This window comes from Boleophthalmus pectinirostris, unplaced genomic scaffold (genome assembly GCF_026225935.1).
Source record: "Boleophthalmus pectinirostris isolate CB_2022bp ecotype Guang Dong unplaced genomic scaffold, ASM2622593v1 HiC_scaffold_23, whole genome shotgun sequence".
In the NCBI taxonomy this organism is placed as follows: domain Eukaryota; kingdom Metazoa; phylum Chordata; class Actinopteri; order Gobiiformes; family Gobiidae; genus Boleophthalmus; species Boleophthalmus pectinirostris.
Window position 1 is genome coordinate 3,247,215 of NW_026571207.1, and position 15,052 is coordinate 3,262,266.

Below are 15,052 nucleotides of genomic sequence, written 5' to 3' on the forward strand. Positions count from 1 at the left end.
CACTCCCCAACTGGTTCATCTGTAATCCAATCCAACAGTCAGTGTCACCAAACCATAATAAAGAAAAAAACAATCAGACTAGTGGAGTTTTTACTTTTATTTTCAGAAAGATTCAGTGAATAGAGCCAAAGACACATTACACGAGTACAACACAAAAAGAAGCTGTTCACTAAGACCTGTCACAATAAACACTACATGAACTTAATGGTCAATACACAACAGATGAAACTATTATTTTTGGGTGTCAATATTATGGATACCGGGTTTAAGTATCAGTTCAGCTGATATTCTGTTTGGACAGATACATCATTGTAATAAGACTATTCACTGGTCGTAGTCGCTCCAGAAAGTCTCAGAATGTTTGAATTTCTAAATCTGTTCTTGAGTTGAATAACAGCTCCATCACTTGGATCAGTTTTGTCTTTTCTGTTTAAAGGAAATAAGTGCTGTTGTATGTCTCTGCACTGGTATCGGTTCATATCGGGTATCGGCAGCTGAAAGTATCAGAATCAGTATTGCCACTGAAAAAGCTGGATCGGTGCATCCCAGGTCAGTATTTATCTTTTTTTCTGTACTATTTGAGCTGTAGAGACTTGAGTTATGACTCATTATAGACAAACCAACTACTGAAGTGTTGCTTTGTGTCATTTATGGCAACTCATTTTTTAACAATATTGAAGATTTAGAATAGATGTTGTGGATAATTCTGCTTTATGGTTTGATTCGATATGATCGTTTATTGTCTATATTTACTTCAGCAATATATCACACTTCAAAATGTGTGACTGGGACAGACCTAGTATCGGCCTGACTTTAAGGAGATTAATTTTTGGTTGGAATAGAGGTCTGTCTGGGGGCCACACCACTGGAGCAGGGTTTAGAGTAGCTACTTGTCTTCAAACACTCTTTGGTGATTTTCAGACACACAAAGCAGAACTGCATTTTGCAGCCGTTACACACGATGTTCTTACATCCTTCACTGTTGTGCTGCGACAGCACTCCACAGGTGGGACATGCACGGACAGACGGACAGCCCTTCACGTCTTCTACAGATTTAAACACAATCTCAGGACATGTTCTCAGAGTTTCTAACCCTGTGTTTACACATCCCTCATTATCACATCTGTCGGAGCGAGGAGCAGAGCCTTTCCACACTTTCAGACACTGCCAACAGAACTGATATGTGGTCCCTTTCACAGCCGTGCACTGAGGGCAGATCACACACAGGTTGTTCTGGTTTTTCCTCAAAGCATAAGACTTACAGCCGGGGCACTGCAAAAGAGACAAGCACAAGGTTAGGAACAGAATAAAGTTTAGAAAATTCATTTGGTCTTTTTATATAGAAACTTTGTGTTTTCTTCTAATAAGCAAATGTTGAAAAAACCCAAATGGTTTATTTTCCTGACATGTTTGTCAGAGGAGTCTCTGCTGTGACGTGTCTCTCAGGTTTGGTTCAGACGTGCTCAGTTGAACAGATCAGATCTGTCAGACTGACCACTGCTCCCGTGTGGTGTCTCTGAAGTGAGTCCATGTGTGAGCCGAGATAAACGTCCCCTCGTCTCTGTTGGTCCGTGTGCCCTGCCTCCTGATTTCAATAGCCTCTCATATCTTCTGTATTTGTTTTCCTCTGTTCCTGTCCTGGTACATGATGTTAAAAGAAAACTCACCCTTTTGTCATTCATCTTAGTAAAGGCCAAGTTTTCAAGTCGTTTGTCTTCAAAAGTGCTCTTCTCTTTGTCGGTCAGTAGAGCCATCTTACACACTTCATCAAAAGGCCACACAGCGCCGCAGACTCCACACTTTAAATCTATGTTTCCCTTTAAGTGAAGAAACAAAGTACATTCAAATACAGCCCCATCCTTGAGCTGAAGATCTGATCTAAAGCCCTAATTTCATGATACAACATACTGAGTAAAATAAAAGTGTCTGGACTCACGTCCTGCAGCTGCCTGTCACACCAGTCTGTGAGAGACTGTGGAGTGACCGTGTGACCACACGACATCCGAGCTCTTCTAGAGCGATAGTCCATACACAGAACTGTGGAACATAAACAATGCTTGTATTCAGAACACACACTTCTCAAATACTTTGTGTCTGGTCACCAGTGAATCTCCCAGAGTTCAGATGGGTGTGATTGACAGGTGGATTAACTAATCAGGGACACACATGGTCCATCTATATCAAAACAAAGATGGCTGTTTACGAGGAAACAAAAGAGGAACATGTGAAAAACATGGCAGATTTCTGCAAAATCAAAACTTGTCCCTTAAAAGCCAACAGAGTGGCCAGTAGGAGTGGGTGAAATCTCAATATTTAAAATATAGTGAGATATTTTTTAAACTCCATATGGATTTTGACATATCATATATATGGATATAATGTTTATATATTCTGATTTGGCCTCTTTGCTTGTTTGCCTTCTCTGTGCTTTTGCTTTTGTTACCCCTCCACTCCCACGCTCTCCTCTCATGTGTCTCATTCATGCCATCAGAGCAAAACCTCGATCCTTCGCTCAAACTCGGTTATGAATTTAAAAAGTCAAAGGCTCCAACTGTTCACCAAGAAACACCTTCCACTGCAAAGACCAAGACGTGATGTTTGTGTAAAACCACAAGAACAAGAAAGTGCAGCTCAGTCTGTTTGTCTTCTGCTCCTCTACATTAACAAACAGGATTTTGTTTTGTCGTTGCTCCACATACAAAATGTTCTCTGTAAACTCAGGATGATTTCTTAGTCAGACAAATGTTTCCTTTTTGGTTCTTCCTGTGGATCAATCCTGCCCATCACCTTCACCTTTCACTATTTTTCAATTCCGTTGGGAAGAGAAACAGTTTGAACAGAGGTTTGAGTCACACACATCTGATTCACTTTTGCATTTATGAAGTTCACAAACACATTTCTTGAGCCGTTTTCTGCTGTTAGGATCCAACAACCACAACAATTCCGATGTCCTAATCCCATGCATGTGCTCTGTGATTACAGAAGTTGTCCAAACATGGACGCAGCATCGAGCACCTGGAGATTTTAAAGTTCCTCTCGTACCGGAGCCACAACATGAACAACTTGACTTGTTTTAAGGAGGAGATTGAGAAGGAGAAGGACCAGGTTTTTGGTGGTGGTGTTTTGTGGTGAGTGGAGATGTGCTTCACTTCAGTCACACTGAGTTCATGAACAGTTTTCTCCTACTTCAGTGCAGAATAGTGACGTTTGTGTCTTGTTGATGACGTGTAGGTGGATGAATGTGACCTGATCGTTCACACTGAAGTCACATGTTAAAGATCAGATATGGATCAGTTTCAGGAGCACAGATCCAAGTGTCCTGGGTCACATTTGAAAAAATTGGATCTGTGTTGTTCAGACTGACATTAAAAGATCAGGAACATAGAGACAAAAAATCTGATTTGGGACACTTCAGGCTGCAGTCTGAACATAGACTAAGAGACTGATAGAGGAATGTTGATTGAGTTAATTGCATGCCCTTACATGGCCATGTTGAAATTATAAAAAGGTACATGGTTTATGTTATATATATATATATGTGTGTGTGTGTGTGTGTGTGTATATATATATATATATATATATATATATATAATATAATATTAAAATTTAATATATAAAAATGTGCCATTTTGTTGTGGTAAAAAAAAAAAAGTTTTTGCTTGAAATAAATGCTCCCATTTGTAATTTATTAATGTCTCTGTGCTGTATTTAATAATTACTTGGTCACACATATTGTCTACTCACAGTCGTGTTCATCTACAGAATCAGTAAACTTCAGGTTTGGGTCATTTGGATTGTAGCACTTTTCAGTTTCCATCTTCAGAGGTGCTCTGAAATATAAATAAACACTGGTTTAAAATCACCTGAGAAGTGTGAAAAGTCCTGACTAATTATACTTTATACATACAGATGCATTATAATTTCAACAAAGTTTTTATACCAATACTTTTTTACACCTGGAGCTACATGATGCAGCTTGTGACATGTGTGAGCTGGTGCTCTCCTGTAAATGATCTGAACTGAAGCCCATTAGCCTTTTCAATGCTCTGAATAGGGCCATACCTCTGCTGACGTGTGTCTGAGGTCAGATGGGATTCTCAATGTACCTGATGAAAAAGTAAATAATGAGAATGTAATATTTCTTTGAACACAAACAGATCCATTGTTCTGTCATTGGCAGAAGCTGTAAACAATATCAACTTTGGACTAAACTCTTTTGAAAAAAACTAATGTTTTTACTGAAGACTTCACAGTTAAAGGACAAATGCCACGAGATTAAACACTCAATCTCAGCCAGTTAAAGCCTCCACAGAAGGAAGACGAACAGTGTGAGTTGGTAGAATATAGAATACAATACAATCACTGTATTTGTCATTTTAACAGATACAATGATTTAAGTGCAGTCCTTGTTCTGTCCAGTGCAAATGTAGCAATAAATAAAGATAAAAATAATAGTATCACTATGGACATTATCCGGGCCATACATATCCACATTCATAAATATAAAACGTAAGAAACTAGGCTTTAGTAGGACCATTTAGTGAAATAATGGCTGTTGGCTACAAACTGTTTTGTAGTTTGTCCTGTTTTTTATGAACCTGTATCTCCTGCCTGATGACAACAGTTAGGGTTGTTTCCAGGGCAACGGACGCGCATCAAGTATTTTTCTCCAGTTCGTCCACAGCGTCAAAGACGCGCGTCGGGGTCGTCTAAATTCAAAGGCAAAGGCTCCAAATAGAGGCGTTAAGGCGCCTTTTGACGCTTTGGTGTGAACACCCCTCATGTTTGTAATGTCAGTAAAACGTCAGTTGTTGTAGATACCAGCAAAAGATCGAAGACTGGACATTAAATCTCCAAAATACGTTCTGGTGTCTGTTCCTACTGTCTGACCTGAGTATTGTCTGGATGAAGTGTCCAGTACACATTCTACAGTCCTCCCTAGATATCTCCAACAGGATGCATGCTGCGCATATTGTCAGTATTGTCTGCATATTTTTCTGTAAATGTGTAAAAATGGTTCATCCATTTGTGGTCAGTGGAGTTAACTTGACTTTTGAAGTTCAACTACAAGTCCAAAAAATAATCCCTAAATATTTATTTAAAAAAAAAAACAAAGATTTGGTTTTCTTGGTGTTAAGAGTGAAGCAGAACTCCTTCAGCCAAGTGGAGATCTTATTCGATACTGGTGTCACATGTTTGGTTGATATATTCGTGTCCCTCCAGGTCTGTGTGTGTTCATTTATTTTGGTCTAAAGTTTGTCCAGTTCTCTTTTGTCCTCTTCAGACGCAGAAACAGAAAACAGCTCCAAAGAAACTTACAGCTGAAATATTCTAACAGAGGAAGGTTTCATCTTTACTCACTTCTTATTTTATGTTCATAGATGCAGGAATGACAAAGAGATTCACTTTTAAACACTTCAGAATCACTTTTGGCTTCACATGGGCTTTAATCAAACGCGCTCGTATTCACCGCTGCGACGCCGCTCGTGATAAACATGATCTTTTTCTCACACTCTGTCTCATAAGTCAGAAAATGTCTGTGAGACATTTCTGTGTAATAGAACAGAGTCTGAGTTCAGAAAGAGGATGGGAGACGCAGTGTGTGTAAAGTGTGTGTTCTGGACTGTCCCTTTAAATTGAATCAAAACTTTATAAAACTGAGTACACACATGAATTGAATTTCTTGAATCTATTGGCATCATTTTGCTGTTATAAACCTTCTGCTACGTTGCCAATATTTACACAATCTATAGAATGGTGACAAAAGCCAAAATACATTTAATAGTCGGTGTTTTGAAAGTATAACATCACTGTCTGATCTTTCTGATAGAAAATACCTTCATTAGGTTCTCCTTTTGTCTGAGTTTAACAGTTGAACAAGTTAAACCCTTCCCCCTGCATGTCTGTGCTGTACGCAGTCAGTATTAAAGCAACGATAGATTTAGTTTCTCTTTATTCCTCCAACAGATTTCACTGACTTCACATCGAGTGTACTCTCCACCAGACTCCTGAGCAAAATGGTGGCACAACTACAGATCTACACTCCATATGGGAAAGAGGAAATAATGGATGTCTGCAAAAATGAGGCCGATTTAAAGGACGTCAAAGTCTCCAAACTGAAAGAGGAGATTCTCAAACAGCTGAAGATAAGTATGTATGAATTTGACTTTGTTATGACATAATCCAAACCATTAGATTTAAAAATCAATACTAAAACAATAACAGTGTAGAGTTCAAATCATGGTTAAAGAGAAAATCTTTACTTGGAGTTGATTCTATAAAACACTCATGTTTGTTCTAGGAGGAGACATTCGCATGGTGTTTAACACTGAGACGCTGGAAGAATCCAACACTTTGGGCAAATACAAAATACGTCATTTGTCTGCGGTCCAAACTGTCTTCTATACACCTGGAGGTCTTCAATAAATGTAGTGACCAACAACAAGACTGTCTCACAAAGGAGAAACGCAATGTTTCAATGACAAAGTGCTACAAACAGGAGCAGCAGATATTTTTCTAAAATATTAAAGATAATAAAGGAATCATCATGAGAACACCATTTGCTTCAATCCAAAATAAAGTATCTAATTCTAAACCACTTTACTGAGTTTGTCTTTCTTTATATTAATACAAATGTCATGTAAATGTAACGAAACACGCAGCAAATTTGATAAAAGAAAAGAAAATGTCTCTCACCGAGTCTGAATCAATCGAGTAGTGCCTGAAAATCCACAGAGCCTCATCTGATTACAAAGATCACAACACACACAGGGGAGGGACTTCAACATGCTACTACAGGACTATAAACCCACAGCTACAATAAAAGTGTAGAGACACATGGAGGATTTCTGAGTCAAATCTGTTTATTCGTCAGTTCACAGCAGCAGTAGTTTTGTATCAGGACGAGTCTGTAGTTGGAATATTCTGTGCTGGGGTGTGGGCGAGTCAGGACGACTGGAGATTTATACACAGAACACTGTAAGTAACTTTAAAATGATCCTTTCAACACTTTAGCAGCACAAAAGATCAGTAACGCTCATGGGTTTTATTAAAAACAACAGATTAAAATGAAAGAGAGAGAGAAAGAAAGAAAGAAAGAGAGAAAGAGAGAGATCTATCTACAGTTACATATAAATATATAAAAGTTTATTTCATGATTGTTTTCCCTATTTTCAGAAAATGTCTGGCACTTGCTGAAGTCACTTTTGAACCAATGATAGGACAAATTCAGACAAAATGTTTAAGAGGAAATGGCAAACAGGATCAAGAGACACGTCTCTTCATGGTCTGTGGAACCAGGGCGCCACCTGTTACCTGAACAGTGTACTGCAGGTGCTGTTTATGACTCCAGAGGTGCACGAGGGGCTGAAGAGAAACACTTCAACAGACGACAGCGACGGAGTTTTAAAAGATGTGTTTGACAAACTGAAACAGGATACGAGTGAAACAACAAAAATCACAGATCTTCTGCAGATTAGAGATGGTGAGTCAGTGTGTCAAATATACAGGAGGAAATCAAACCTCAAAAGTTACAAAAGTCCACTTTATTGACCCTTGTTGAAAGTGTGTCCATGCACTTGACCCGTCCTTCAGTGTCTCTGGGTTAAACCTGCACTTGACCCGTCCTTCAGTGTCTCTGGGTTAAACCTGCACTTGACCCGTCCTTCAGTGTCTCTGGGTTAAACCTGCACTTGACCCGTCCTTCAGTGTCTCTGGGTTAAACCTGTCAGGGGCAGTGGGACCATCTGCAGATCTTGAGCTAGTCTTGGTCAAGTAGGATTAGCCTGTTGTTTTTTGTTGTTTTTAAATCAGTTTATCAATTCCTGATTCAAAATAAAAAATAATAAAAACTAAAAAGCACAAACCCCAGTTTATTGTGCTGCTTCATGTTCACAGTTCACAGGCAGCATGACGCTGCTGAATACCTGGAGCTCCTGCTGAATCGGTTGAGTCCCGATGTCTCTAAGGTGAGAGGTTTTATCTTTCCATAAAGATACAATAACTCATGAAGAAAAAGTATTTTTTGTTTGTTTTAGAATTGACTGTGGAAGTGCACACACAGTACATGTACACAGTACACATCACAGTGGACAGAGAGCAGGTTTACTTTTCTAACAACATCATTATTTCAGATTTCTCTCCTCTCTTTTCTAGCCCTTCCGTGGGACACTCACAAACAAAACCGAATGTGAAGAAGGACACTGTATTATTGAGGAGACAACAGACTTCTGGACTCTCCCCTTGGCTCTCTCAGACTGCACATCTGTGGTTTGTACAGTTCTTATGTCCAGGTTCAGAGTTTGAAGCTCATCATTAGTGTCGTCTGTCTCCACAGGCTGAGGGGTTTCAGAAGGTCTTTGAGACTCAATCATTCAATGTCTATTGTACTGTATGTAAGGAGAGCACAGATGCAAAAAGAGTGAGTAGAGAAAGATCAAAGTATTTCACAAAGTATCTGTGGTGACCACGTCTCCTCTGACTCAGTGCTGCCAAATGAAGACGCCTCCTACTGTCCTGGTTCTGCTTCTCAAGAGGTTCATCATTGATCCTAGAAATGGTTTTCATTATAAGTCCAAATGTGAAGTGGAGCTGTCGAGGGAAATAGAGACAGAGGTAAAGATGCAGGAGATCTGTAAAATCCTAGTAAAAGTTCACTCTTGTGTGTGCCCTCTGCTTGTGCAGGGTTTATCCTTCTCTCTGTGTGGAGTGGTGGATCACCAGGGCAGTGCACACGGTGGACACTACACAGTCTCCATGAAGTCTCAGGAGGACCAGAACTGGTACTGCTTCAGTGATGCACATGTACACGAGGTCAGTAACATGTTCTACTGCAGGACTCATGGTCTGGTGTCCAGTTTTTGAGTGGGATTCAGCTTCTTTCAGCTATGGCAGTGACTTAATAACGTTAAAATCAATATGTCTTTAATAAACCAATTTCACAGGCAATTTCTCTTTAACTAAATCTGTTTCAAATGATTCTCTCAATTTGGTCATCTGTCCTCTCCACAGAATCAGTCAGATTCATGTCCTGATTGTGTCATTTCAGTGTCTGACCTTTTCTGACCACTTCACTTTGCCCCCATGTTTTTATGTTTTGCTACAGAAAATGACTCTGTGTCATTTTAACACCCATCAGCCAAACAGTTCATAAAAGCATAAAGACCAAAAATATGATATATATATATATATATATATATATATATATATATATATATATATATATATATATATGCAGTGTTGTGTTGTGCTGTAGCCTGATATAAATTTCAGTCCATGTATGCTTCCTTTAATAGATTTTCAATTTGAAAAACAAACAAAAAAACAAAAAAATAAAATTCCAGTGGCTGATGTGCAGTACAGTCTCAGATCCACACGTTTCCTGGATGTCAACAGTTGTTTTTTGGTTGTCTTTTTCCCTCATATACAGACATTTTCTGTTCTGTTCCTAAAGTTACACAAGACTTTTTCTGTGCAGGTCATGTTAACAGACTTTGGAAATTCTGGCCATTCAACTATATTAATAAAAATAATGTCCTGACATTTATCAGTGACATACATGGGCTCTGTTGACAGTCGCTGCATTAATCATCATAATCTCTGCTCATGCACGTGTTTTAACCTTTACTTAACCAGAAGAACCTCACTGAGGTTAAAAATCTCTTTTCCAAGAGTGTCCTGGCCAATATTTGGGATGAAGGGGACTCTTATTAACACAGAGTATAAGCACTTTACTGGGGAGCATCGTGTTGATATTCATTTTATATCATTGAGACAGATACGGAACGATGCGGTTTACACATGTGGATTCACCCTTAAAAATGTCCAGTCACCACAGCATTTTGTCAGTTATGTTTGCATTATGACCATAGCCCGTATAAAGAAGTGTGTGTGATTAAGTGAGTGTGACATCACCCACAGCGTTCAGTGCCACTCGAAGCTCGAAGCTCACGGTTACAGGAGCCAATCTGGAGCCCTGCCCCATATTATGAACAGGACTTTTTAAAAGGACAAAATGTTGAAATCAAAACCCCACAGTCATGTAGAGTGAGTTAATCTGAATATGTACGAACAAAATGACGGCGCTCACAGCAGCAGTTACAATATTCCAATGAAAGTCAATGGGACCAAAGTCAGAAGGAGCCAGAAGAGCTCCCATGCAAGTGTGTTAGCCATGTCCATTTAAATATACAGTCTGTGATTTGAACTTGTATAGCAGACAGCTAAAGGCAGAACATCTCTTTATATGGAGCCAGATCAGCTGTGGCGCTCTGCGTGAGGAGGAGGATCTGCATTAATCATGTGTGTGCGTCGGTCCACAGGTGTAGTAGAAGCACATGATGTCCTCGCTCCAGGCACTCAATAAAATAACCCTAACAAAAACAATAATTTACTTGTAAATCACTGTTTTACATCATTTTCGAGTAAACCACTCAAGGTGCTGTTTTTATTGTTCACAAAATATATATTTCCCAGTATATTCTGCCATCGTGTCCGGTGGTTGTTATTTTTCATCGTTTGTTAACCTCAACATGTTTAATCTCATGTTTTTGGTCAAAGGGAAAGTTTGCTGTGCAGATGTGACGTTGAATAAATGTTTGTGTTTGTTGCAGACGGAGGAGCCAGCGGGACAGAGGTAAGTGTGACTGGAGCAACTCCAGGTGATTCTAACATGAACTCATGAGGTGATCTGATCTCTGTTTGTGCAGATCTAAAACTGCGTATTTACTGATTTACAGAGGTAAAAGACACAACATTCATGTCATTAACAATCTTTATGTAGATCTAATAAAAACATGTCCATCAGCTTTACCCACTCAAAGGAAAGAGCTGCCTCCAAAAGACCAGATGGACTCAGAAGATCATTCCTTTCTCACCAGGTGGGTCACTCTCTGCACGTGCTTTTATCATTATTGTAGTCAAGACCACACTAATCAGACTGTGACCAAGACCTCAGTGAGAAACCACAGATGACAAGCGTGGTCCACAAACCTTTACCAAAATTCCCAAAGTGCAGTGCAAAAACAAAGTGCTGCAAAAAGTGCAGGAGGATATAGCAGCAGACCTCCAGCAGCAGAACATCGATGGTCTGATTAGGCGCCTTATATACTACTGGATAAAACCATTAAAACTCCAAGGGGTGTAAAATAACATTAGCTGTATAAAACTAAGTTAAAATCCTCCAATAAAATACCCATAGCCAATAAACTATATAAAACCCAAATACAAAAATAACAAACCTAAAACTAATTCCGAATAAAACCCACGTGAATACCAATTAAAATCCTATTCCCCCCGATGTCCGCACGTGATGAGTTGGCCCGGACTCTTAAACAGGTGTCTGGTTCCCCGGGGAATCTTTTCGCCAGACACCTGGACAGAAGACACGGGTAAGTAAAAGCACTAACAAATACCAAACATGCACGCACATCCCACTCTCACACTGTAAAATACCCACATGGCACACACGCAAACACACACAAACACACACAACACACAACTCATTTAAAACACGGCACATATGTTGCACACTATCCAATTGTAACTTTTGGTGTATCTCCGCAGACCGGCGGCCGCCAAACCCGGAAGTGCCCGTCCGACCGGCCCACGTGACACCCGACAATGTTCTCAATAAATATATATATTTTTTAAAACAATACAAATGTGTGCAATTCTTAATGTTAATATGTGCAAATTAGCGTATCTTATAAGTGCTGCGTGACCTATACTGTACAGCAACCTGACCTACAACACAATATATAAAGTGCAACAGTGAATGAAAGACCTGCATGTGTAATTATTACGTAACGAACAGGCCGTTCGTTACAAAGACCAAGACCAGTCTGAGACCACAGGGTCCAGCTACAGCACCGACCTACACAGCACAGACCTACAGCACCGACCTACAACACAGACCTACAGCACCGACCTACAACACAGACCTACAGCACCCAAAGAAGTTGAAATGGTGGAACAAAAACAAAAACAAGGCAGAAAGAAGAGGACAAAAAAAAGGAAGGGCAGAAAAAGAAAGACGGGCAGAAAGAATAAGAGGGGCAGAAGGAGGAGGTAGAGAGACACTCGTCTGGCGCAAAGCGAGGGGCAGAAAAGAGTATGTCTGATATTTACTTTCTTCACATTTGTCACCTATAGATCACATTTGTTTCTATATGTCTGAGAATGTTTGCTCATTTACAGAGATAACAAGAACAACATTCATGAGAGAAAACTACTGAAAAACAATGCCAGAATTGTACTTGCACCGGAAGCGGAGGACCGTCAAAGGAGTTGGATCTGCTGCTGTTAGAAAAACCTAAAGAGGCCAAACGCTGGGGGCTTCTGGATACAGTAAAATGAGTAAAAGGGGTACGGGCCACAATGACACACCTCATGAACTGAATAGGAAACAGGTTGTTTAGTTTGTTTTACAGATTTGCACTGATGCCCTGTCTCTCTCATGAAGTGATGGGTTTGTGTTAATCACGTTATATCATGATTCAGATTTCTGGCTCTTTCTTTTTCTTTTTTTAATCACAGCACTCACTGGGACAGAAACACGGGTGAAAGAGGTTTTGTCTTTGAGGTTTCATTTTGTTATTTTTCGATCTCTAACTCTTCTGCAGTAGACTACTGTGTAAAAATATGTTCACGTTTATTAACCCAATGTTTAATATGTCAATGAATGAAAAAATGTCAATAAAGTTATGGTGACTACATCAATCAAACTACTATTATTTTGGGGGTAAGTTTATTGATCTAAATACAAAAATACATTTTTATGGGGTTTTAATGTGGCAAAATAAAACTGACAATTGTGAAGATCAATAAGAGGAAAAAAAATCCAGATCGATTTACTCAGTTTTGTTACAACACTAGAGCAAAGAGTAAATATTTTACTAAAAGTCTAGATTTAAACCAGCGGTCGACAACCTGAATACTCAGAGTCGTTTGGAGCGTCTGCCACAGAAAAAAAACACCAGAGCCACAAAACTCTTGACTCTAAACTGAGGAGAAAACTGCAGATCTTTTTTTTTTTTTTTTTACATGTGGCTCTGTGTAAAAGACGATATGTGCTGCATTTATGAAATCAATGAAACACCACAGAGAATATGTGTCCATTCATATAAACGTGTGTCTGTGTGTACCACCTGCACACGTATAATCAGTGTCGGGGAGTAACAGATTACAAGTACCGGAGTAATCAGAGTACAAATTATGAGTAACTGTATTCAGTTACAGTTACTGTTTCAGTGAGTGGTAATTGGATTACAGTTACTTTGTTGGAATAAATGGATTACTTAGTAGTATTTTCCTGTTTTCACATTTTGGGCTAAATCAGGTCTAAACCAGGTCTAAACCAGGTGTAAACCAGGTCTAAACCAGGTCTAAAACTGGACTAAAACAGGATTTAACAGGACTAAATCATGCTCTGTGGACCGTGTCTCCTCCTCTTTTATCAATAATATTATCAATAATATTTTTTAATATGGTTCAGTAAAGTCTGGGCTTTTATTTTCTTTTAGCAGACAAAACATCTTATGTTACGATATCCTAGTCTTTGCTCTTCTACAGAAAGTCAAGTAATCCAAAGTATTCAGATTACATTACAAACTACATTTTGGGATATATAATCTGTAATCTGTAGGGGAATACATTTTAAAAGTAACATTCCCAACACTGCGTATAATGTGTGAAAAGTTTCACATGAACCATCTCTCCAACACGACAGAAACACAAAACAGACCCCTCTCACCATCAGCAGAACACCCCTCTGTCACAGAGAGAGAACACCCCTCTGTCACACAGAGAACACCCCTCTGTCACAGAGAGAACACCCCTCTGTAGAGAGACACACAGAGAGAACACACACCCCTCTGTCACAGAGAGAACACCCCTCTGTCACACAGAGAGAACACCCCTCTGTCACAGAGAGAACACCCCTCTGTCACAGAGAGAACACCCCTCTGTCACAGAGAGAACACCCCTCTGTCACACAGAGAGAACACCCCTCTGTCACACAGAGAGAACACCCCTCTGACACAGAGAGAACACCCCTCTGTCACACCCCTCTGTCACAGAGAGAACACCCCTCTGTCACAGAGAGAACACCCCTCTGTCACAGAGAGAACACCCCTCTGAACACCCTCTGTCACACAGAGAGAACACCCCTCTGTCACACAGAGAGAACACCCCTCTGAACACACAGCAGAGAGAACACCCCTCTGTCACACAGAGAGAACACCCTCTGACACAGAGAGAACACCCCTCTCACAGAGAGCACACAGAGAGAACACCCCTCTGTCACACAGAGAGAAACACCCTCTGTCACACAGAGAGACACACAGAGAGAACACCCCTCTGTCACAGAGAGAACACCCCTCTGTCACAGAGAGACAGAGAGAACACCCCTCTGTCACACACAGAGAGAACACCCCTCTGTCACAGAGAGAACAGAACAGAGAGAACACCCCTCTGTCACACAGAGAGAACACCCTCTGCCCTCTGTCACACAGAGAGAACACCCCTCTGTCACAGAGAGAACACCCCTCTGTCACACAGAGAGAGAACACCCCTCTGTCACAGAGAGAACACCCCTCTGTCCTCTGTCACAGAGAGAACACCCCTCTGTCACACAGAGAGAACCCCCCTCTGTCACAGAGAGAACACCCCTCTGTCACAGAGAGAACACCCCTGTCACACAGAGAGAACACCCCTCTGTCACAGAGAGAACACCCCTCTGTCACAGAGAGAACACCCCTCTGTGAACCCCTCTGTAACACAGAGAGAACACCCCTCTGTCACACAGAGAGAACACCCCTCTGTGACACAGAGAGAACACCCCTCTGTCACAGAGAGAGAACACCCCTCTGTCACAGAGAGAACACCCCTCTGTCACACAGAGAGAAACACCCCTCTGACACAGAGAGAGAACACACACACAGAGAGAACACCCCTCTGTCACAGAGAGACACCCCTCTGTCACACCTCTGACACAGAGAGAACACCCCTCTGTCACAGAGAGAACACCCCTCTGTCACACAGAGAGAACACCCCT

At 40.5% G+C, this 15,052-nt stretch overlaps 2 protein-coding genes across 3 annotated transcripts; one reads left to right on the forward strand and one right to left on the reverse strand.

Moving 5' to 3' along the window:
- Nucleotides 1–212: 212 nt before the first annotated feature.
- LOC129407187 (E3 ubiquitin-protein ligase RNF217-like) lies at nt 213–6,828 on the reverse strand. Of its 2 annotated transcripts, none has more exons than XM_055158927.1 (6): nt 6,697–6,828; nt 4,063–4,106; nt 3,745–3,830; nt 1,937–2,037; nt 1,668–1,817; nt 213–1,272 (listed from the first exon to the last, which is right to left on the reverse strand). In XM_055158927.1, the coding sequence occupies exons 3-6, from the start codon at nt 3,815–3,817 to the stop codon at nt 823–825; spliced, it is 774 nt and encodes a 257-aa protein (XP_055014902.1). In that variant the 5' UTR covers nt 3,818–3,830; nt 4,063–4,106; nt 6,697–6,828; the 3' UTR covers nt 213–822. The 2 variants fall into 2 exon arrangements, with proteins under 2 accessions (XP_055014902.1, XP_055014901.1); XM_055158926.1 differs by having other exon boundaries at nt 3,957–4,106.
- On the forward strand, nt 6,810–11,632 carry LOC129410721 (ubiquitin carboxyl-terminal hydrolase 47-like). The gene is made up of 10 exons (XM_055159590.1): nt 6,810–6,978; nt 7,177–7,483; nt 7,897–7,967; nt 8,155–8,268; nt 8,336–8,419; nt 8,485–8,811; nt 10,611–10,633; nt 10,707–10,738; nt 10,805–10,877; nt 11,563–11,632. The coding sequence occupies exons 2-10, from the start codon at nt 7,237–7,239 to the stop codon at nt 11,630–11,632; spliced, it is 1,041 nt and encodes a 346-aa protein (XP_055015565.1). The 5' UTR covers nt 6,810–6,978; nt 7,177–7,236.
- Nucleotides 11,633–15,052: the final 3,420 nt, after the last annotated feature.